Source organism: Pogona vitticeps, chromosome 4, assembly GCF_051106095.1.
Source record: "Pogona vitticeps strain Pit_001003342236 chromosome 4, PviZW2.1, whole genome shotgun sequence".
In the NCBI taxonomy this organism is placed as follows: domain Eukaryota; kingdom Metazoa; phylum Chordata; class Lepidosauria; order Squamata; family Agamidae; genus Pogona; species Pogona vitticeps.
Window position 1 is genome coordinate 56,560,656 of NC_135786.1, and position 23,239 is coordinate 56,583,894.

The 23,239-nt window shown below is 44.4% G+C and overlaps 1 protein-coding gene across 9 annotated transcripts in view; it reads left to right on the forward strand.

Annotated features, from left to right (window-relative positions):
• Nucleotides 1-23,239, forward strand: part of FKBP5 (FKBP prolyl isomerase 5) — a 73,243-nt gene that overhangs the window by 27,539 nt on the left and 22,465 nt on the right. For 7 of the 9 annotated variants that reach the window (XM_072997455.2, XM_020795090.3, XM_020795082.3 and 4 more), the window contains 3 exons: nt 4,100-4,226; nt 6,504-6,648; nt 20,782-20,924. In XM_072997455.2, the coding sequence (XP_072853556.1) occupies nt 4,122-4,226; nt 6,504-6,648; nt 20,782-20,924 (393 nt within the window). In that variant the 5' untranslated portion in view covers nt 4,100-4,121. Of the gene's footprint in view, nt 1-4,099; nt 4,227-6,503; nt 6,665-20,781; nt 20,925-23,239 lie in introns of all 9 variants that reach the window. The other 2 variants (XM_078392757.1, XM_078392756.1) reach the window with 1 other exon arrangement.

Consider the following 23,239-nt stretch of genomic DNA (forward strand, 5'->3'; position numbering starts at 1 on the left):
ATCTATAGCAACAAGAGTAGCAAAGCAAAGGAGTAGCATATCTCATTTCTTATTCTATGTGCAATAGCTCTGTCAGTGTGTTTCTAGCTTCATGGAGCTAATTGTAACAATTTTGTTTATACAGTGGTGCCTCGCTTAGCGACATTAATCCGTTCCAGGAAAAACGTTGCTAAGTGATTTAATCGCTAAGCGATTTTAAAAAGCCCATAGAAACGCATTAAAATGTGTTTAATGTGTGTTCCTATGGGCTTAAAAACTGACCTTATGCGAAGATCCTCCATAGGGCCGGCCATTTTTGGTGCCTCTAAAGTGAGGCAAAACAGCGGGCAGCCATTTTGTTTTTCCGGTGGCTATTTTGGAACCACTGATCAGCTGTGCAAAAAGGGTCGCTTTGCCATGATCGCTTCCCTGCGATCATCGCAAAGCAATTTTTCCCCATAGGGGCCATCGCTAAGCGATCGCTCTGGCGATGGCCAAAACCCCATCGCTAAGTGATTTCATCGCTCAACGGAGCAATCGCTTAGCGAGGCACCACTGTACATAAGCAGCAGGAAGTAATTTGTTAAACAAATTGATCAGAGTAGGGAGATTAACAGGCCAAAAACAATTAATAGAATCTGGACAGTAGGGCTATAAGAGATTGGCTTGAAATGGTCTAATTGGGTTGACTCACTGAGAAGGCCGTAATCTCTGGTCAGTATACTGACTTGAAATTACAGCCTTCTCAGCGAGCCAGGGCTTGGGTACACAGCTCATTTGAAGCAGACTGGTATGGGCAAAATAGGGTCACAAAGTCGAGTAGAAATGTGATATGCCAGGTGGGACAATTTTGCATCAACATGACTTAAGCACCTCAGACAACCCTATTTAGCTTCCTTTAAGAGTGTGAGGGGGCAGGGCCGAAGTCCCCCCCCCCCAACTCCCACCCTTGTGTGCATGGCATACTTTTCTCCTCCCTTTTTTATTTTAGTGGCTACTTGGTTTGGGATTGGGATGCAGGAGAAATGTTGAGGTATGAGAATTACTGAACACATAACCACATCTTAGCCATTAGCTTCAGTTGTGAGGATTACAGTATATTTTTACAATGCTTCTTTCTTTACATGTTATGAATAGAATGAAAGCTATATAAATGTGAAGAAATTTATAAGAAACCTCACTCCAGTTAAAGGGAAGATAACTAAAAATAAAAACTTTTCTTAGACTTTTTCAAGAAGTGTTATTAAGGAGAAAAATAAAGTAGCAGATCTAGGTATTCGCGAAGGCTTTCATGACTGGGATCTAATGGTTGTTGTGGGTTTTTCAGGCTCTTTGGCGATGTTCTGATGGTTGTTCTTCCTAACGTTTCACCAGTCTCTGTGGCCGGCATCTTCAGAGGATAGCACTCTGTGCTCTGGTGTAGTTTGTTTTCCTAGCCATTTGTAATTAGGATAACAAACTACACCAGAGCACAGAGTGCTGTCCTCTAAAGATGCCGGCCACAGAGACTGGCGAAATGTTAGGAAGAACAACCTTCAGAACATGGCCAAAGAGCACGAAAAACCCACAACAACCATTAGTAGATCTAACTTTGCAAGATTTTCTCAATTGTCTGTAATGGTTTTCTGGGCTATCCTTTATTTTTTTTAAAAAAAAAAAATAAAATGCATTTTAAAAGGTTGTATACAATGCTTTTCCACTTAATTACATTTCCTGCTGGCTGTGTTATTTTCAAAAGCTGTGGGAGGCTTCCCATATTACTTTCATATTTGCTCTCTGCAAAGTTCTGGTTTCATATTCTGTCATGCATATCATGATTACAAATGGCTAGGAAACTGTTTTTAAAAATTTAACAAAGTCTTCCACAAACTTTATGAAGTTGTTCTTCGCCCCCAAAAAACTTCTAGAGGTTCTCTCTCATCCCTTGAGGCATCTATGTTGGCTCCTATCCTGTGAGCCTCTATGCCTTCTGCATCAGCCAACTCCTATTTGCTGGTATGGAGCATTGGGTTTGAGAGAAAAACAGCACAAGACCATCCATGGCAGAGAATGTTGTGCACAATTTCACTACTTCTTGTTAAACTATTGAGAGTCAAATATTCTTGCTGATCATCACTTGCGCATCTATCAATACAGCACAATCCACCTTTTTTCTTTGTTGTTGTTTAGTCATTTAGTCGTGTCCGATTCTTCGTTACCCCATGGACCAGAGCACACCAGGCCCTCCTGTCTTCCACTGCCTGCCGGAGTTTGGTCAAATTCATGTTGGTAGCTTCAATGACACTGTCCAAGCATCTCATCCTCGGTCGTCCCCTTCTCCTCTTGCCTTCACATTTTCCCAACATCACGGTCTTTTCCAGGGAGTCTTCTCTTCTCATGAGATGGCCAAAGTATTGGAGCCTCAGCTTCAGGATCTGTCCTTCCAGTGAGCACTCAGAGTTGATTTCCTTTAGAATGGATAGTTTTGTTCTCTTTGCAGTCCAGGGGACTCTCAAGAGTCTCCTCCAGCACCACAATTAAAAAGCATCAATTCTTTGGTGGTCAGCTTTCTTTATGGTCCAGCTCTCACTTCTATACATGACTACAGGAAACACCGTAGCTTTGACTATGCAGACTTTTGTTGGCAAGGCGATGTCTCTGCTTTTTAAGATGCTGTCTAGGTTTGTCATTACTTTCCTCCCAAGAAGCAGGCGTCTTTTAATTTTGTGGCTGCTGTCACCATCTGCAGTGATCATGGAGCCCAAGAAAGTAAAAACTGCCACTGTCTCCATATCTTCCCCTTCTGTTTGCCAGGAGGTGATGGGACCAGTGGCCATGATCTTAGTTTTTTTGATGTTGCGCTTCAGACCATTTTTTGCGCTCTCCTCTTTCACCCTCATTACAAGGTTCTTTAATTCCGCCTCACTTTCTGCCATCAGAGTGGTATCATCTGCATATCAGAGGTTGTTGATATTTCTTCCGGCAATCTAAATTCCGGCTTGGGATTCTTCCAGTCCAGCCTTTCGCATGATGTATTCTGTATATAATTTAAATAAGCTGGGTGACAATATACAGCCTTGTTGTACTCCTTTCCCAATTTTGAACCAATCAGTTGTTCCATATCCAGTTCTAACTGTTGCTTCCTGTCCCACATATAGGTTTCACAGGAGATAGATAAGGTGGCCAGGCACTCCCATTTCTTTAAGGACTTGCCATAGTTTGCTGTGATCCACACAGTCAAAGGTTTATGCATAGTCAATGAAGCAGAAATAGATGTTTTTTTGGAACTCTCTGGCTTTCTCTATAATCCAGCGCATGTTAGCAATTTGATCTCTAGTTCCTTTGCCCCTTCTAGTTGGAAATCCTGGTACCAAAGGTGTTGCTGCAGTAAAAATAGATTACAAATATACTTTGTGTGACAGTTTATGGTTGAGAGGTATTGATTTTGAAGTGTTAAGTGCTTTATTCAAAGATAATATTTTAAAAAAATCATTTGATAATAAAAATACAGGTAGTTAACATTTTAAAAGGCCTCTTTTTATTTGCTCTTTTGAAAAAGCTGAAGTAGTTTGAACCACTGTTCTGGCCTCCTGTGTACAGTGGAGAATTTTTATTAATAAACCAGAATTAAATTAATGAATTGATTGATACAGCATCATAATCTCATTTTGTTATATACTCATTTACATCTGAATGTTTGTTGGAATACCGGAGTATGCTAATAAGGCTGAGGAACCCATGGGGCATAGCTTTCAGGCAGCTGGTGCCTGAATCCAACAAGTTCCCATAGCATTCCATCCTTGTTTAGAAAAGAGAGCAGGAGAAAAAAAGGGTGTGAGAGATGGGGGAAGAGGGAGAAAGTAGCAAGGGAGAGAGATTGGAGGTGATGGCAGCCCAGTATGCCATCAATTTAGAACTCTCAGTGCAATCTTGGAGAATGGAACCCTTGGTAGCAAGAAAGGCTCTCCTGCTCCTCGATAAGGACCCAAATTTTATTAAGCTATTCATGCTGCCTCATTCATTAGAATGCTGAAATGTCATGCTGACATATAACAGCATTTTTATTGTTTGTTTTGAAGCCTGGTAGGATAGATTAATCAACCTTCATTCATAGTTTGGGTCTGTGTGTTCATTTGCAAAGGTTGTGCCTGTGAAATGAGACCATGACAACTGATGAGGCTGCAAAGAAAGAAGGAGAGGTCCAGGCAGCAACTCTCATTGAACAAGGCGAGGATATCACACCAAACAAAGACCGAGGAGTTCTGAAGGTAAGGCTGTGTGGAAACTAATCTACATGTACTTTCTCCAGCTGAACAAATACGTTAACATACCTGATGTAGCCCTCCAAAATGGCCCTTAAGACCACTCTCTCCATTCTGTGTGATACACAGTCATCAGTCTATTCAACTCCCTGAAGGAGCAGAGTGAAAAGCTCAGTGCCTCCTTTCCAATCAATACATTCCCCTATGTGGATGAATTTTTAATTTCTCCGATTTAATAGTAACAATACTTACTCAAAAAACAGACAATACTTGCTTGCTAGTAAAATTGCACATGTAATATTGTACACATTCCCACCCCTGCCAAAAGTATAATGTTAATACAATTAATTCTACCACCTTCTACTACATCATATAGTCCTCTAGGACAGCTATACTCAACAGGGACATATGGCACATGTGAAGAGTGCCACAAACTGGAAATAATTCTTTACACACCAGTTTATAAGGTTTATTATGCGATTTATCCCATCCTGATTTAGCCTCTGTTTATTTCATATTGTCTTTATGGCCATGGCAAAAAAAAAAAAAAAAAGGTTGAGAATGGCTGCTCTAGGGTGTAGTCTGCACACCTTTCCTGTCTTACATTCTAATCATTGTTTGGCCAATCCTTTATCAATAATATAAAAGTGATCTATTCCCATCAAAAAGCAAAAATAAGAATTAATGGAGAACTATAAGAAGAAATTGAAATACAAAAAGGTACGAGACAAGGTTGCCCATTATCGCCATTGCTGTTTTTGATAGTAATCAAAATTTGATTGCATCAAATAAGAATTTCTGCTAAAATCAAAGGGCTCAGAATTAGACGACTTACCATATTTTTTCGTTTCTAAGATGACCCAATGTATAAGACGACCCCGCCCTTTTCTAACTCCAAATTAGAAAATTTGATCCCTGCTTTTCCCTTCCTTTTGCTAAGCTCAGCAAAAGGAAGGGAAAAGCAGGGATCTAAGAGTTCACTTTGACCGCCACTTTTCCCTTCCTTTTTGTGAAGCCCTGTGGCTTCACAAAAAGCAGGGAGAAGTGATTGTCAAAGTGAGCGCTGCTTTTTCCTGCCTTTTGTGAAGCCAGGGTCTTAGCAAAAAGGAAGGGAGAAGCGCCACTTTGCAAAAGGCAGGGAAAATCGGCTGTCAAAAATGACCGCCTTCTGCTGCTGTCTTCTGTGTATAAAACGACCCTCAATTTTTCTCTCTAATTATTTTAGGAAAAAGTGTGGTTTTATACACAGAAAAATACGGTACTTGTAGTGGTGCAAGATCCACAAGAATCAACTAAAGCATTTATGAAAGAATTAAAAGAGTTTCGAGAAATGGCGGGCCTGAAAATAAACCATAGAATGACAAAAATTATATATTGGGCACAATATAATTTTGGATCGGTGGGAACAAATATGGAAAAACAATATAAAACTTACCAAGTCAGTAGCATTTAAAGCAAAAATATATAAAATGGATTACAGATGGTATATAACTCACACAAAACTAGCCAAAAAAAATTGAAATCTCCATTGGAGATGTAAACAAAAAGAAGGTTCTTTCTATCACATGTGGTGGTTATGTGGGAAAGCCCAAAAATATTGGAAAAGGGTTGGAATGCTTCTGCAAGAGGTTCTAGAGTGTCCGATAACTGTAACCCCTGAATTCTTTCTTTTAAACGTAATTGGAGAATCAGTAGAACCAATGAAAACATACAGTATTTAGCCATCCATATCTTGACAGCTGCAATAATTCTCTTTGCTAAACATTGGAAAGACCCAGATAAATCCATCAGAAGATGAGTTAATAGTAAAAATTCTGTACATGGTAGAAATGGATAAATTATCAGAATGGTTAGATCTGATAAGAAAGACGAACCATGAGGATTGTTGGCATAAATTTTATGACTGGCTCAGAAATAGAATGCAAATTAATATTTGATAATCAAAGCCTATGATCAATTTAGAAATAGAATGTATATTATAATTAAGTTATACCGGGAACTAATGTATCTATGAAATGTACCATATGAGAATGAGTATCTTAAAATGTTTATGTTGATTTGAACCCCCTGTTTATCCCATGCCCACTTTTCACCTATCCCTACCACTAACCCATAAAATAAATAAATAAATAATGTTTAAAAAATAATAATTGTTTGGCCAGTTTTCATTCTCGTTACCAGATGCAAAACATGGATTTTACAAGTCCATATATCTATTAGTATAGAAGTGGCTAGAGATACATATTAACTTCATTAACATAATATTTCCTATTTTCAATCTAGATTGTGAAGAGGCCAGGGAATAAGGATGAATCTCCTATGATAGGAGACAAGGTTTATGTCCACTACAAAGGAAAACTGGCCAGTGGGAAAAAGTTTGATTCCAGCCGTGACAGGAATGAGCCATTTATCTTCAGCCTGGGCAAAGGTAAAGAGTGGAAAAGGTGCAGAAAGGTAAAGAGAGCTTTAGGGATAAAAAGTGGGTTCTTATCAATCAACTGACAGTTTATTTATATATAATATTTTTTTTCATACAAGTTGTATGAGAATATGAGTAAGGATAACAAGAAGGGCTGGGAACTGGCAAATGTCTGACTTTGCCACTGCTGTGCAGGTCTGTTGTTTGTTTCCTTGCATATGGAGAAACAGTGATACAAATGTATTCTGGAAGAATGATACAAATGCTGAAATGTTATTTATAGCCATGTTGAAGACACTAATCCTGACAAAGCAAACTGAAACTGTTTTAACTTTTCATCTTTCCCACCATGGGCTGGGAAACCTGGAAATCATCCTCCCATCTGGAGACTAGAAATCTTTAAAAGGAGAAATCTTTCATTCTCACAAGGTTACAAATAAATAAATAAATAAATAAGTCCCATATTTTCTTAAAGGGTAGCATAACAAAGTGTTTAATTACAATTTAGGTTTCTAAGGTAGACTGATAGATCAAAATATTTGTAACCAACCTTATGTTGACAGATCAGGACAGGGCATACCACTATAATCACCTCAAAAGTATCTAATATAATATATTCATAGAAAGCATTTGGTAGCCAGAGAGATAAAATCTGTAGGCCTCCCATTTGCTAATTTTTGTCTTAACTGTTTTAGCTGTCAAGTTTTTTTAAAGTGTTTCCAATGTTTTTATCTGGCCAATATCCTCTTGGCAAGCTCTGCCAGTACAACAGAAATGATGTCAGCTGATTGCTGCAGTTGAAAGGATTCTTTTTTTAAATTTTAGGATTTGCTTGCATTGCTTTATCTCATTGTGCACACACCCCAAAATCAAAAAGGAAACTCTCTTTTAATTGGCTGATGGCATTACTCCTGCTAACTCCAACAGAGCTCTTTAAAAGAGCTTAACAACTGAAACAGTTAAGACAGAAATGAGGAAACTGAAGATTTCTCCTGTTATCAAACAATCAGATAAACGTATTGGCCCTCAGTGTGTCCTGTTGAAATGGGAAGTACTGTATTGCTGCATCCCTTGTTCTGTAATCCAGAATGTAGGCATACAAAACTAAATATATTTCTGAAAAACCTTCTATTTAATATTGATATATAAGCATGGGTAATCTGAAAAGAAGCTGAATGCCTGTTCTTTCTTTGGAAATGTGCATATTTCCTACTCCCCTCAGAACGTAAATAGGCTTTTTGGTTGACATAACAAGCCAAGTATCTGCAGGAGCCCTACTATGGACCACCTATGTTGTTCCTACCTGCAGCAGGGTGGCTAAACAAGTGACAGAGCAAACCACAGATAGTTTGTTTATCATATTAACCAAACCCAGGTCATAGCAAATTGACTTCTTTCTTATTAGGTTGAAATATTTCGCTACTCATCCAAGTAGCTTTCTCAGTCTGAGGAGAATTGGTAGGAGACCCCTGATGTATCCTCCACATTGATATCACTCCCCCTTGTCTAAATAGGCTGGTTAGATGGATAAAGGATGGGTTGGGGGGGTGTGAGTGAAAATTCTACTTCTGCAGTCCTTCTGCAGTCATTGTGATGGGTCAGTCGTTAACAATGGTCTTTCTGGTGTGTACAGTCCTGATCTTTCTGGGAATGGATGAAAGGGCAGCATGATAAATAGGAGAGTGATGGTATTTAAGGCCTCCACTCCTGTTGAGTGAGGGATTTTTTATATGCATATGTATGGCTTCGCTAACCCCTGTCTCAAACCACTTATTTTCTCTGTCCAAAATGAGTACGTCTTGGTTATCAAATGAGTGTCCTTTGCCCTTCAAATGAAGGAACACTACTGATTGTGGTCCTGAGCTATTACCCCTCCTGTGCTGGGCCATTCTCCTTAGTGGCTGTTTGGTTTCTCCAGTGCAGAGCTCTGAATACTCCTCTTTGCATTGGACTGCACATCTTATATTGTTTCTGTTGTGTTTTGATCTTTTGGGTGGACGGGTCTCTGCCTTAGTGTGTTTGTGGGTTTGAAATGCACAGGTATGTGGTGTTTACCAAAAATCCTTTTGAGCTTTTCAGATCTGCCATGTAAGAAATGACCAGGTTCTTCCATCGTCTCTAACTTAGACTGTTTCATTGTCCTGCTGAGTCAGGATGTTGCCTTGTTAAAGGCCCATTCTTCAACGTGGTTCTCCATGAATCCACACTAGTGGGTTCAGACAGCGCCTGCGCTGGCCTCTCGGAATTTTCTAGAGCTGCAAGAGAAAAGTAACAATGTTTTAGGCTACCCTATACCGCGCATGTCTAGCCCGCCAACGGCTCAGTTCCATTTTTCCGCCAGTGAAGTTGGGACCTCTCGTTTAGAGCTTCGACCTTCTTAGTTCGTTTTCCTTGCGAACTAGTTTTTTTCTTCTATCTTACTTGGCTACCCTGACCTCGGAACGCTTTTGACCGACTCTTTTGCCTCTGGTGATTCTACAGTGGACTGTGAGTGATCCCTGCCCTAATTGATTGAGGCGGCCTCCCGCTGGGGCCTAATAGCCCTTTACGGGCTTCCTGCTGAGGCGCCACGCGCCTATCGGATTTCTTCAATTATCCCTTATTGGACTTCCTTGTTTATTCCTTTCGACTCGGCTCTTCTCTTAGTCGATCGGATCCCCTACTACGGTCAGTTTCCCTCGTTCCTCTTAGTCTATGCCTCCCAAAGAAAAGCCATCTCCCAGGAGAGGACCTTTTCGCCTGTGCACCGCGTGTTCCAGGAAACTTCCCTTCCAGGACGGACATTCCCTCTGTTTGTACTGCCTGGGAGAATCACACGCAGTGTCCCACTGCAGGCATTGCAAGCAGTTTACCAAGGTCACTCTCAAGGCGCGCCAGCAACGCCTGAAGTACTTCTTGTGGAAACAAACCTTGTCCGCTTCCCAGCCTTCCCAAATGGAAGTGGCACTCTCTACCTCCTCCGTGCGCTCCGAAGTCAAAGTCGTCTTGGCGCCGGAGTCGTCTAAGGGAAAGGGACCCAAGCAGTCTTCGAAAGACAAGTCTAAGAAGAGAAAGACCCCATCTGCTCTTACCTCCGCATCGGTCTCCCTGTTTTCATCAGCCGAGCCCTCGGTTCCATCGGTGTCGGAGCATCTGAAAGAGAAAAAGGCATCGACAAAGTCAACATCGAGGGCTAGAGAGCTTACCCTCGTCGTTCCATCCTGCTCAACGTCACTTCCCTCACCAATACTTGAGGATTCCTCTCGGGACCGAGAGTCGGCGTCGGACTTGGCTCCCTCGTTACCTCCCCGTCAAGAGCCACCGTCCGTTGTCGAAAAGTCACCGACAACGAGCCACTTGGAGAAGATAGTGGTTGATTTGCCGGGTGTCCCTCGTAGCCCCATCTTAACCGGGCTAGGGACGGGATCCCGGTCTTCCACACCGGGATCCCCAGGCTCCAAGTCTCCGTCCACACCGGTGAGACCTGTTCAGCCTGTCGAGGCCCCCTCTCCTCGGCTTCCAGCATCCGAGTTAGAGGAGGAGCCTGCGCCTAAGAAGCCCCGACACCACCGCAAACGTAAACGCGGTTCTGGTGCCGATAGGCGCAAGAAACACAGACATCGGGACTACTCTTCCTCCGACTCCGATGACAGCAGAGATAGGAAGAGGTCCCGTCGTCGGCGTCGTAGGCGGGACTATTCTACTGAGTCCTCCTCCTCGACTTCGCGCGGTCGGCGTCGGAAGAGGTCTCGATATACCTCCTCTTCCTCATCCTCGACATAGCCGCCCAGGAAAGGTCGACACCGCAAGCGTCCGATCGTTGGCGGGGATATCCCCTCGGCACCGACTAAGCCGACTGAGCCTCCGACTCGACCCAAACCATCTCCTCCTCCGGTGCACCCGGCACCTGAACCTGTGCCTCAGGCACCTCGACCCCGTAAACCTTCTAAGAACAAGGATACCAGTTCTCGCCCTAGCATCCTCCAATCATCAGATGAGGATAGCCAAGACCTTCACACCTCTTCTGAGCAAGAGGATGACGGCACTTCTGAGGCTTCTCTGGACTTGCCACCTCCAGGAGAACCCCTCGGTTCAGACGCAGCGGATATTCATCCCTCCTCCCCGTCTGAGGACTTTTCGTCTTACCCTCAGATGGTCTTGAGAATGGCCGCAGCGCTTAAGTTGGAGATAGAGAAATCTCCTTCACGTGCAGACGACCTGATTTTTGGGGACATCCATAAGGACAGGTCTCGTCCCGTCAGCCTCTCTTACGTGCCTGAGCTCATGGACCTTCTCAAGGAATACTGGGAGCATCCTGCTGATTCTCCCACTATGTCCAGGCGTACTGAAAACATGTACCGCGTGCACGGGGATAATACCTCGTTCCTGTTGAAGCATCCAGCTCCCAATTCCTTGGTGGTGGAGTCTAGTGTTTCCAGGTTACCAGCCAAAGGTCATCCAACTCCAACCACTAAGGAGGGTAAGGACTTGGAAGTTTTAGGGAGACGGCTCTATTCTATGACTACCTTTGCACTCAGAGCTCTCAATTATTTAGTAGCTATGGGTGCCTACCAAAAACAACTATGGGAAAGAGTCCTGCCAGCCCTACAGGTAGCCCCAGAGGACATCAGGCAGACTTGTCTCAACGCCCATGCTGAGGCCTTAACTGTTTCCAAACACCAACGCTTAGCTTCTTGCCATGTAGCTGATGCGAATGCGAGAAACTTAGTGTCCATCATTACTTTAAGGAGGCACGCCTGGCTACGCTCCGCTAACATTGTTGAGGACATCAAGGCTAGAATCAAGAACTTGCCTTTTGATGCGTCAGGATTGTTTAATGGCTCTACTGATGAGAACCTTGAGAGTTTACATAAGAGCAAAAAGACAGCAAAATCTTATGCGGTGCAGCAGCAATCTAGGACCCCCAAGTTTCAGTGGAGGCCTAGATCCCAGCAACAGACCTATCAGCAACCTGGCCCTTCAACTTACCGTTCGTTCCGCTCTCAAGCAGCCCCCCATTCTTCTCAGGCTTCTTCGTCGGCTTCCAGCTTCAAACCTCAGGCCTACAAGCGTCAGTCCTTTAAGCCTGGGGGAAAAAAGTCAAAGCAATATCTTTGACTCTTATCAACTCATCCAGTCCATCAGTCCACCCACAAGACTTTCTCCTTACCTTTCAAACTGGAGAATGATCACCCAAGACACCTGGGTCTTGAACATTATAAGCTCCGGCTACCGCCTGGAGTTTATAGAGTTACCTCCTCTAGGCTGGATCAAGCCTACCTCGTTCGATCCCATCCTAGAGGACGAGATTCTTACCCTTCTGAAGAAGCGGGCCATCCAGGTAGTTCCTCAACGAGACATCCTGAACAGGTTTTACTCCCGGTATTTCACTGTTCCGAAGAAGGACGGCGGTCTGCGCCCCATACTGGATCTGAGGGACCTCAATTCTTACCTCAGGCCCCGTCGCTTCAGGATGGTCACTTTAGAAGGGATTCTTCACCTGTTGAAGAAAGGAGACTGGTTTGTGGTGGTGGACCTCAAGGATGCCTACTTTCACGTTACGATACACCGAAAGTACAGAAAGTACCTTCGTCTCCTATTCAAGGACACAATATACCAGTTCGTGCCTCTCCCTTTCGGTCTCTCCTCGGCACCGAGGACCTTTACCAAATGTATGGCCCCAGTGGCAGCTTACCTGAGGTTGCAAGGCATCCAAATTTACCCGTACATCGACGATTGGCTCATCGTCTCCAGCACCAAAGACAGAGCATACCAGGACACTCGTTATGTCCTCAACACTCTTCAAGCCCTAGGCTTATCCATCAACTGTGAGAAGTCGCGTCTAGAGCCCTCCCAAACGATGAATTACATAGGGGCACGTCTCGATGCGGTACAAGCTCGCATGTTTCTTCCCCTAGAGCGCATCCACAAGATCCGGAAGGCAGTTCACAAGTTCAAGCCACAACGGACAGTGTCTGCCAGGCTAGCTCAACATCTACTTGGCCTCATGGCATCGACAACGGCCACCTTGTCTCATGCGCGGTTGAAGATGCGCTCCCTGCAAATTTGGCTCCTCACCCTGTTCGATCCAGAGAGAGACGACCAAAGAAAGCGTCTCAGGGTCACACCAGAACTGGTGAGCCAGCTACAGTGGTGGACTTTCCTCCCCCATCTTTTGGTCGGCAGGCCTTTCAGGCCCATTCAACTTACCAGACAAGTCACAACAGATGCGAGCCCGGTGGGTTGGGGAGCCCACTGCGAGGGTCATCAGATCAATGCCCTCTGGTCTCCAGAAGAATCGTCGCTGCACATCAACCATTTGGAGATGTTGGCGGTCATAAAAGCCCTCAGGGCTTTTCTCCCACTGGTGAAGGGCAGAGCCATACAACTAGTCACGGACAACACCACCACGATGTTCTATGTGAACAAACAGGGAGGCACAAGATCAAAGTCCCTTCTGTTCCTCACCGTTCAGCTTTGGGAGTGGTGCTACCAGCAGCACATCTTTCCGGTGGCCATTCACATTGCAACAACAGACAATCAGCTGGCGGACGACTTGAGTCGCCGCTCATCTCAGACCCACGAGTGGGAACTAGATCAGCAGGTGTTCCTCAAACTTTGCCGGATGTGGGGTCAACCTCTAATAGATGTGTTTGTGACCTACAGCAACAAGAAGTGCCTGCAGTACGCTTCCCGGGCCGGGAGAGGAAAGGACTCCCTCGGGGATGCTTTTATGATCCCCTGGGACGTGGGACTGGTCTACCTATTTCCCCCACTACCTCTTCTCCAGAGAACTATTATCAGAGCTTTGCGGATGAAAGCAGAGGCAATCCTAATCGCTCCTTGGTGGCCACGTCGACCGTGGTTTTCCACACTATTTCAGAGTGCCGTGGACAACGTGACATTACCATTGCATCCACATCTTCTCTGGACGAAGGGAAGATTCTGCATCCCGACCTGGAAACCCTCCACTTGACAGCGTGGAGGATTTCCCATCACTAGTTGAAGTCATTGATAAAGCTCGTAAACCAGCAACAAAGTTGCTTTATCAATATAAATGGAGAAATTTTCTGAAGTTTGCTAGGGAACGCAACCTACAGTCGTCCCCAGTGTCTTTGTCTACTCTCCTACTTTACCTCAGGCATCTTTTTGATTTTGGATTGTCCAAGTCTACTCTGAAGGTTTACACAGCAGCTATTGTGGCTTTTCAACCTCAGGGTTCTGAGTCATCCCGCTGGTTTTCGCACCCAACGCTTAAAGCCTTCCTCAAGGGTTTAAGCAACATGAGACCACCATTGAAGAAGCCAGTGCCACAATGGTCCTTGCAGACTGTCTTACACAGCCTCACCAGACCGCCCTTTGAGCCTATGACCTCCTGTGACCTTAAGTTCCTGTCATTCAAAACCTTGTTCCTAGTAGCCATCACTTTGGCTAGGAGGGCTAGTGAACTCGCAGCTTTGCGTGCAGATTCTCCCTATCTTCAATTCTACAAGGATAAAGTTGTTTTGCATCCTGATGTTTCCTTTCTTCCTAAGGTGGTTTCTGAGTTCCACGTTAACCAGCCTTTGGTTTTACCAACGTTGTTTCCTGAAGCAGTGACAGATGTTGAGCGCATGCTTCATTCTTTGGACGTTCGAAGGGCACTTGCCTATTATGTTTCAAGAACTAAAGATTTTAGGAAGTCTCCTAAGCTGTTTCTTTGCTTCTATGGTCAGCAAAAGGGTTCAGCTGCTTCGTCATCCTCTCTCTCTAGATGGTTGGTCTCCACTATTTCTTTGGCCTATGAACTACAACACAGACCTATTCCTGAGGGCCTTAAAGCCCATTCAACTAGGGCTGTGGCCACTTCTACAGCTTTACTACGAGGAGTCGATATTCATGAAATTTGCAGATCGGCTACCTGGTCTAATGTGTCCACGTTTGTCACGCATTATAAGTTGGACCTTCGGGCCAAGAATGAGACCAAGTTTGGAAGGGCTGTCCTTACGTCATTGCTACAATGACGGCCCACCATCCAGTAAGTTTGCTTGCTAGTCACCCACTAGTGTGGATTCATGGAGAACCACGTTGAAGAAGGACAGGTTACTTACCTGTAAACATGGTTCTTCAAGTGGATTCTCCATGAATATACACGTCCCGCCCGGCCTCCCCACATGTCCGTCATTGGAATCGAGTCCCAACTCTTCTTGTGGCGGGCATATGGAACTGAGCCGTTGGCGGGCTAGACATGCGCGGTATAGGGTAGCCTAAAACATTGTTACTTTTCTCTTGCAGCTCTAGAAAATTCCGAGAGGCCAGCGCAGGCGCTGTCTGAACCCACTAGTGTGGATTCATGGAGAATCCACTTGAAGAACCATGTTTACAGGTAAGTAACCTGTCCTTTTGGATATCCACAGGCCTTACAGGCTGTCATTAGATGTCCATCTTCCTTCTTCTTGGCTTCTGTGGAGGTGGGGATGTTTCTTGCTCTGTGGTTTAGCGTCATGATGACACCTAGTTTGTGTTGCAATGGGTGATGAGAGTTGAAATGCAGGTATTGATCAGTGTGTGTCGGTTTTCTATTCCCAAGTTACCGTTGGATCCTATGACTGTACAGTCCAGGAAAGCCAGCTGGTTTTCTTTGGTGACTTCCCTAGTGAACTTGATATTTGGGTCCACTGTGTTTATGCAGTCTGTGAAGGCCTGTAACTTCCTGAATCTTGATGTCCACCCAGGTATCATCCACATACCTGAACCAATATGTTGGAGTTGTCCCCTGGAAGGTGTTTAGTGCTGCCTTTTTCACTTCTTCCATGTATGTTGGCAACAATGGGTGAAGATCAAGATTCAGGAAGTACAAGCCTTCACATCTCCTGGAAAGATGTTAACTCAGTTACCTTTTAATCTTCTCAGGCATTGGTGCAGTAAGATAGTTTGAATTCTTCCATTTCTCTCCTGGCTTATAAAATAAATACTAATAGGAACACTAGAGGTTTTTGTTCAAGAGTTCCTATTAAACTCCATCTGATGACAGGAGAACTTTAACCTTAGAAATGTACAACAGCAAAAGCCTTCTTGAATTTGTTTTCATTAACAATAACTTCAAAATGGTGGTTATGTTAGGGCTGTTCCAGATAGGATCATTTGAACTGCCTTATTCTGTTCGCCTTTGTTCTGCTTTGTCCTCTGAAACAGTCAGGTGGATTACAGTGATTCATATCCACAAGGTGATTCCATAAAGTGTCAATGGAGGGGCAATGCAGTATGCACTTAGCTCCCACGCACAGTGCCAGGATTCAGGTGGTATGAAAATAGTATTTCTACCTTATTGCAACATCTCCTTTGAACAGACCTCATTTTCAAGTGATCCTTGATAGCAAGGGGGAATGGCTGACTTGTTAGATCAGGATCCAGAGAAAGAAAGCAAAGGACAACCATGCCACCCATGCAGCAGCAAGACCCAGCAGCCCAATTAGAAGACACTCAAAATCCACCAGGACTCCAGAAGAGAGATAGATAGCGTATTTTTTGCTCGATAAGACGCACCGGACATTAAGACGCACCTAATTTTTAAATACAGTACCAAAATTTAAAATAAAATAAAAATAAATAAACAGAGCAAGTCCCACACTGGGACTGCAAAAAAAAAAATTACCAAAAAACAAAGCAACATAGAAACATACCTCCCAGCCCATATCTACTCTCCAAAACCCACCCAGAACATTTTTTAAAAAGTAAAAAGAGCACCTAATTTTTAAATACCAAAAATAAAAATAAAAATAAATAAACAGAGCAAGTCCCACCCTGGGACTGCAAAAAAAAAAATTGCCAAAAAAACAAAGCAACATAGAAATATACCCCCAGCCCAAATCTACCCTCCCAAACCCACCCAGAACATTTTTTAAAAAAAGTAAAAAGCAGCACCTTACCGGTCCAAAGCCTCCTGGAGGTCCTCAGAAGCCAGCAATGGTGGCGTGGGGGCCCCCCGGCGGGGCCTTCGGAGGCCTCCAAAGCCAGTGATGGTGGCCTGGGGGGACCCCCGCGTGGCCTTTGGAGGCCTCCGGAGGCCTCAGAAGCCAGTGATGGTGGCATGGCCCCCCCGCTGGGCCTTTGGAGGCCTCTGAAGCCAGTGATGGTGGCGGGGGGACCCCCGCAGGCCCTCCGGAGGCCTCAGAAGCCAGCGATGGTGGCATGGGGACCCCCCCCCGCAGGGCCTTCGGAGGCCTCCAGAGGCCTCAGAAGGCAGCGATGGTGGTGGTGGGGACCCCCGCGGGGCCTATGGAGGCCTCAGAAGCCAGTGATGGTGGCCTGGGGGGACCCCCACGGGGCCTTCGGAGGCCTCTGGAAGCCTCAGAAACCAGTGATGGTGGCGTGGAGGGGACAGTATTTGCTCCATAAGACGCATACACTTTTTCCTCCAATGTTTTTGGGTGGAAAAGTGTGTCTTATGGTGCAAAAAATACGGTACCTATTCTCCTTGTGTTAGAAGCAGGGGAAAAACCTCAGACAAAGGATTCTCAGGAGAAAAATGGAGAAAATGAACCCATGAATGTTGGCGGGAATGACTTCATCCAATCTTCACCTCTTTTTAGTGGTTGGAGAACCACTAAACTACTAGGCAAGTAGCATAGTCAAAAACTTTTAGGGAGGGGAAAGGAAAGAAAGAAAACTTTGAGAAATGCTATATGAACCAAATGCTGTGCCTGGTATAAAGAGGTACAAAAATAATCCAGGGGTTTAAAGAGGAATGAAAAGATCTGCAAATGAAGATAAAGAAGTGTTACAAAGTGGAATAAGGATAGCTTAGTCTGAATGTCAAGAAAAAAAATTGTTGTCGTCTGTCTCTGAAGGAGAGCTTAAATGCCCTCTGTCAGGGAAGAGCCTATAGCCTACAGAAACAAAAGCAACAAAGCTGGGTGAAGCTTTAAAAACTAGCAGGTTCTTTAAAGCATTAGGTTTTGTTTTGCTTTGTGTTACTTAACACTGATTAATTGAAAAGTCCTTGGTAAGTAAAGGTAAAGGTTCCCCTTGACAAATGTCCAGTCGTGTCCGACTTTAGGGGGCGGTGCTCATCTCCATTTCCAAGCCATAGAGGCAGCATTTGTCTGTAGACAGTTTCCGTGGTTATGTGGCCATTGTGACTAGACATGGAACGCTGTTACCTTCCCACCGTGGTGGTACCTATTTGTCTACTTGCATTTTTACATGCTTTCGAACTGCTAGGTTGGCAGGAGCTGAGACAAGCGATGGGAGCTCATGCCGCTGGATTTGAGCTGCTGATCTTTTGATCTTGCAGCCGAGAATCTTTGCAGTTTAATCTGAAGCAACACCAGGTCCCTTATTTTGGCCTATAGAATCTGGAGATTTTATCTTTCCAAGCTTATCTTCTCTATTCAAGTGACAGTGAGAATATTGATTAGCATTTCCTGTGACCTAGAGGGGATTCAGACATCTGTCACTGATGATATTTGGCCAATTTGGTCACTGGTGTGGCCTCTTTAGAGTAGTCTCCTGATAGCAAGGTCTTCCTCTCTGTTTCAAAGGTTTCTTCAATAGGCATTTTCTGTCACTTTGTCTTAGCTATGAAGAAGCTCTCCTTGCAAGTGTGTGAAGATATTTGTCACTAATGATCAAATAATTTGGTTTTTTGGCAAGCATATAACAGCTTGGAGAAAGTATTGGTTTGCTTTACTTGTCACATTATTTTATACGTTTCATTATATACTGTATCACTATACTTATGAGTTCTTTAGGAACTGATAAATTATCATATTAAATGAGTAGCAGCAGCTTCATAGAGCCATCAAGTTGTTTTTGGAGTCCTTGTGCATATAACCATGTGTGGAATTAATATATGCTTTATTTATGCTGCTTTCATTTGGATACTTTCCATTTATCCTACTCATAACCTTACAACAGTTCTTGAATGATACATATTTTGGCCATATTCAAATATAATATTAAGCTACCTTTCAGCATCCTCTGCTTTCCTTGGTTGTTTTTTCAACTGCTTGTATAAACCACAATTTTATGTATTTGGACAAAATAGAAAATGGTGGTTTGTTCTAAAATATTGTTGCAGCTCTGAATCTTCTTTCTTCATGTATAAAGATGGGAGGAAGGGGGAGCTTGAGAGATGTACAGTGGTGCCTCGTATAATGAGCGCACCGTATAACGACGAATCCGCATAGCGATCCCTTCTCCGGGATTGCTAATGCGGAGGCATAGCGTCCGTCCCTATGCAAAAAACTTGCTTACCGAAGACAGGCCGAAGACGGGTGCCAGGAAGGAGCTGCCGCCGCGAGAGTGATGCGGGGCTGCGCTGGCCGGGAAGAGGAAGGCAGGCTGCGAGGCAGGCAGGCAAAGGGAGGGAAGCTGCGCGCTCGCGCGTCCTCCCCCCCACTTTCCCTCTTCCTCCTCGTCCTTCTCCTGACGCCCCCAGGGACGAAGGCAGGCTGCGAGGCAGGCAGGCGAAGGGAGGGAAGCCGCGTGCTCGCGCGTCCTCCCCCCCCACTTTCCCTCTTCCTCCTCGTCCTTCTCCTGACGCCCCCAGAGACGAAGATAGGCGGCGAGGCAGGCAGGCGAAGGGAGGGAAGCCGCGCGCTCGCGCGTCCTCCCCCCCACTTTCCCTCTTCTCCTCCTCTTGCTGCCGACCCCCCCAAGCCTCCCACAGAGTCGGGCGATCAGCTGTTCGGCGGTTCTAAAATGGCCACGGGACGCCCGAAATGGCCACACGCAGCGTTTTCGCGCCCTCCCCTCATTTACCGAGGGCGCGAAAATGGCTGCCGCTATGGAGGAAACTTCGCTGAACGGTAAGTTTAGGGCCAATTGGGCTTTTACGTTCCATTTAGCGACGATTTCACATAACGAGGGTTAATCCGGAACGGATTAACCTCGCTATGTGGGGCACCACTGTATTGTGGTTTAGTCACAGAATGCTAAACCATGGTTTCATGATATGTCTGAATCAGACCATTAGGTAGATCAGAAGTGCACAAACATTTCCGCCTCAAGGACTGCATGCAGTGTTGATTGGCGAGCCAGAGACTGCAGATATATGTGGCCACACATGCTTCACATAACGTTTCCAATCTCCATACATAGTTATGAGGTGAATCATCCTGGATACTGACCTTAGTTCAGTCCTCAATCCCAATGGAGACTATAGCCAAAAGTTCAGAAGATCACTGAGACTTAGGAAAGCAGTAATGAAGGAGCTGGAAAAGATTCTCAAGAGTACAAATGTGTCAGTGGAGACCAAGGCAAGGATAATCTGTATGGAGGTATTCCAGTTTACTGTGTATGAATGTGAACACTGGATAGTGAAGAAAGCAACAGGGAAGAAATTGATTCATTTGGAAAATGTTGTTGGAGAAGAACTTTACATATACCATTGACTGCCAGAAAGTCAAATAAGTGGGTGAGATCAAAACCATGAACTCCTTCCAAAAGGCAAAGTGACAAAACTGAAGCTATCGTACTTTGGGCCGATCAAGAGAAGATAACACTCACTGGAAAAATGATAACATCAGGCAACAGTCCAAATTAGACCTATATTGACTCATTAAAAGCAGCCATGACCTTGAGTTTGCAAGAACTGTTAAAGACAAGCCCTTCTGGAGGTCACTAATCCGTAGGATCATCATAACTTGGAAGCAACTTGACAGCACGTAACAACAAAAGCCACACTGAGATCTAGGGATTATGGGGGTGATAGTAGAAGTAAAAATCTCTCCTGTAATTCAAAAATTGTCACTGAGATCACTGATCTGTACTAGCGCTAATACTGTGTATAAAGTGTTTATGTTTTTCTGTCTACAACCCAGGAAATCAAGTGGGTTATGTACAAAGAAATGGGTTGGGTTCTGCCAACAATGCATAGCACAAGGAGGCAGCCCATGATATAGACCTTCCTTGCTGAAATGAATGTTCTCTGTCCTCATGTAGTAGAACCAGCAAAAATAATCCACAGTTTACTTGCATAGTTATCTAATATAGAAGCACTTGAAACGTATAGGTTAGTATGATTAATTTTGCAAAACGGTCTTGATATATGACAATTGCAATGCACACTTCTAAATTACAAAGTATTACATTTATTGTTATAATAAAGAAAATAAAGCTATGTGTCTATTGTGATGGACTTACTGACCAAATCTGTTACTTCAAATTTCTTTTTACTAGGCCAGGTCATCAAGGCATGGGATATTGGCGTTGCCACCATGAAGAAAGGGGAGATATGTCACTTGCTATGCAAACCAGAATATGCATATGGTTCTGCTGGCAGTGTCCCAAAGATCCCATCAAATGCAACACTCTTCTTTGAGGTAAGGCAATTTTCCCCCTTTATTTTGTCACATTTGTTTGTTTGTTTAATTTTTATACTGCCCATCTGGTTAAGGGCCACTCTGGGCAGTTTGCAACAAACACAAACAACATAATTAAAATACAATTTAACAGAACAGAAAATAAAAAATAATAAAATACAAATAAACAGTACAATCAAAAGTATTACAATATATTTGCATAAAAACATTTTAAATGGTGGACATGGTCAGTTAGGTTAACTAAGCTCAGCTAAATCCACAGGCATAACGTTTTAGAATTCCTGCCTAAATAACAAAGTTTTTAATGACTTTTTAAGTCACCAGGGAAAGGGCCAGATGAATTGCAGAAGGGAGTGCATTCCATAGCCATGGAGCAATCGCCGAAAAGGGACAGTCCTCTAATGATTCCAAAAGTGCAGAATAAAATACAAAACTTATAATAATGATATAAACAGTCTGATACGGTCAATAGAAATGAAGAAAAGAATGAGAACAATGGACAAATTAGAACATCAATGGCCATGACAACTCAGTTTATGAGGCCAAGGGCCTATCTTAATGAAAGCATATTTACTTGACACCAAGCACTTGTCAGAAAAGGTGCTACCTGGGCCTACTTTGGCAAAATGTTCCACAGGCTGACAAGCAGTGTAATCAACATTCCCCACCTCCTTCCCTGGAAAAGAATGTTCACCACTGTGGGAGAACCTATTCTCATGTATATGTGGACATGCACACTACTGCTTCACCACAAATTGTCATGTTTAGCATGAACTGACAGCTGTAGCTTGAAGCTGACCTGAGAATTGACTTCTATATTACTATTTGCATTAGTTCATATAGATAACCATTCATACTGGCAACCAGAACTTCAAGTACAGTGGTGCCTCCAATAGTGATGTTAATCCGTTCCGCAAAAAACATCACTATTGGATTTCTTCGCTACTCAAAACGCGGTTTCCCATTGAAATGCATTGAAAGCAAGCTAATCCATTGCAATTGGAACGAATTGCCGTTGTTAATAGAAAATCTCAATAGGAAACCTTGCTATTCAAAACGTGGTTCCCCCATTGAAATGCATTGAAACCTATTCAATGCATCTCAGTGGGGGAAAAAAATCAACAATAAAGCCAGCCAGCAAGGGATCGAGAAAGGAGGAGGAAGCCAGCCAGCCCAGAAGGAGCGTCGCGGCCGCCCGCCTGCCCGTCCCTGCTTGTCAGGGGGTGCCCGGCGGGTCCCTTTGTTCTCCTCCCTTGACCCCCAGCGCCGCCAGGAGGAGCCAGAGCCAGAGGAGGCCCCGCCGGGCCACCGGGAGATGGGTGGCCGCCGCCGCCCCAGGAGGAGCGAGCAGGCCGAAGCGCCGCTCGCCAGGGCCCTTTCCCTTCCCCCACCGCCGCCCTGGGAGGAGCGAGCAGGGCCGAAGCGCCGCTCGCCAGGGCCCTTTCCCTTCCCCCACCGCCGGCCCGGGAGGAGCGAGCAGGGCCGAAGCGCTGCTCACCAGGGCCCTTACCTTCCCCTTCCCGCGCCGCCGTCCTGGGAGGAGCAAGCAGGCTGAAGCGCCACTTGCCAGGGCCCTTCCCCTTCCCCCACCGCCGCCCCGGGAGGAGCGAGCAGGCTGAAGCGCCGCTCGCCAGGGCCCTTTCCCTTCCCCCGTCTCCGCCGCCGCCCCAACCATTGGTAATCGAAAATCGCCCATAGGAAAAATCGCTAATCAAAGCAAAAAAATTCCCCCCAAAACAAATCGCTATTCGATTTTTTCGTTAATAAAGGTGCTCGCTATTCGAGGCACCACTGTAATTGCTTCTTTTCTTTTCTTCTTTCTGTTTGGGGTGGGGTGGGTGGAGACTACGTCTTCCACAATTCCACAACTAGCACACTTCCTAACTCTAGAAAGGACACCGAAAGAAATTTTGGGGAACTCCCTTCCTATCAACACACACATCTAAGCCGCCTAGAGTGGTCTAATATGATCAGATAGGCGGGATAGAAATAAAATAAATAAATAAATAAATAAATCTATGTTAAGAATTTATTTATTTATTTATTTATTTATTTATTTATTTATTTATTTATTTATTTATTTATTTATTTATTTATTTATTTATTTATACCCCTCCTATCTGGTCAAAACGACCACTCTAGGCGGGCACTGGATGGTTCTGACTCTGTGTTGCTTTTTGCTCTGTCTTTGTATCCTTTTTCTAGGAAAAATGGGGGGGGGGTTACTTAATTGGCTTTATAGAGCCTAGATTCATAGTGATCAAGGACTGTGCTGAAGCAAACAGTTGGAAAATTTCTTACAGTTTACAGAATGT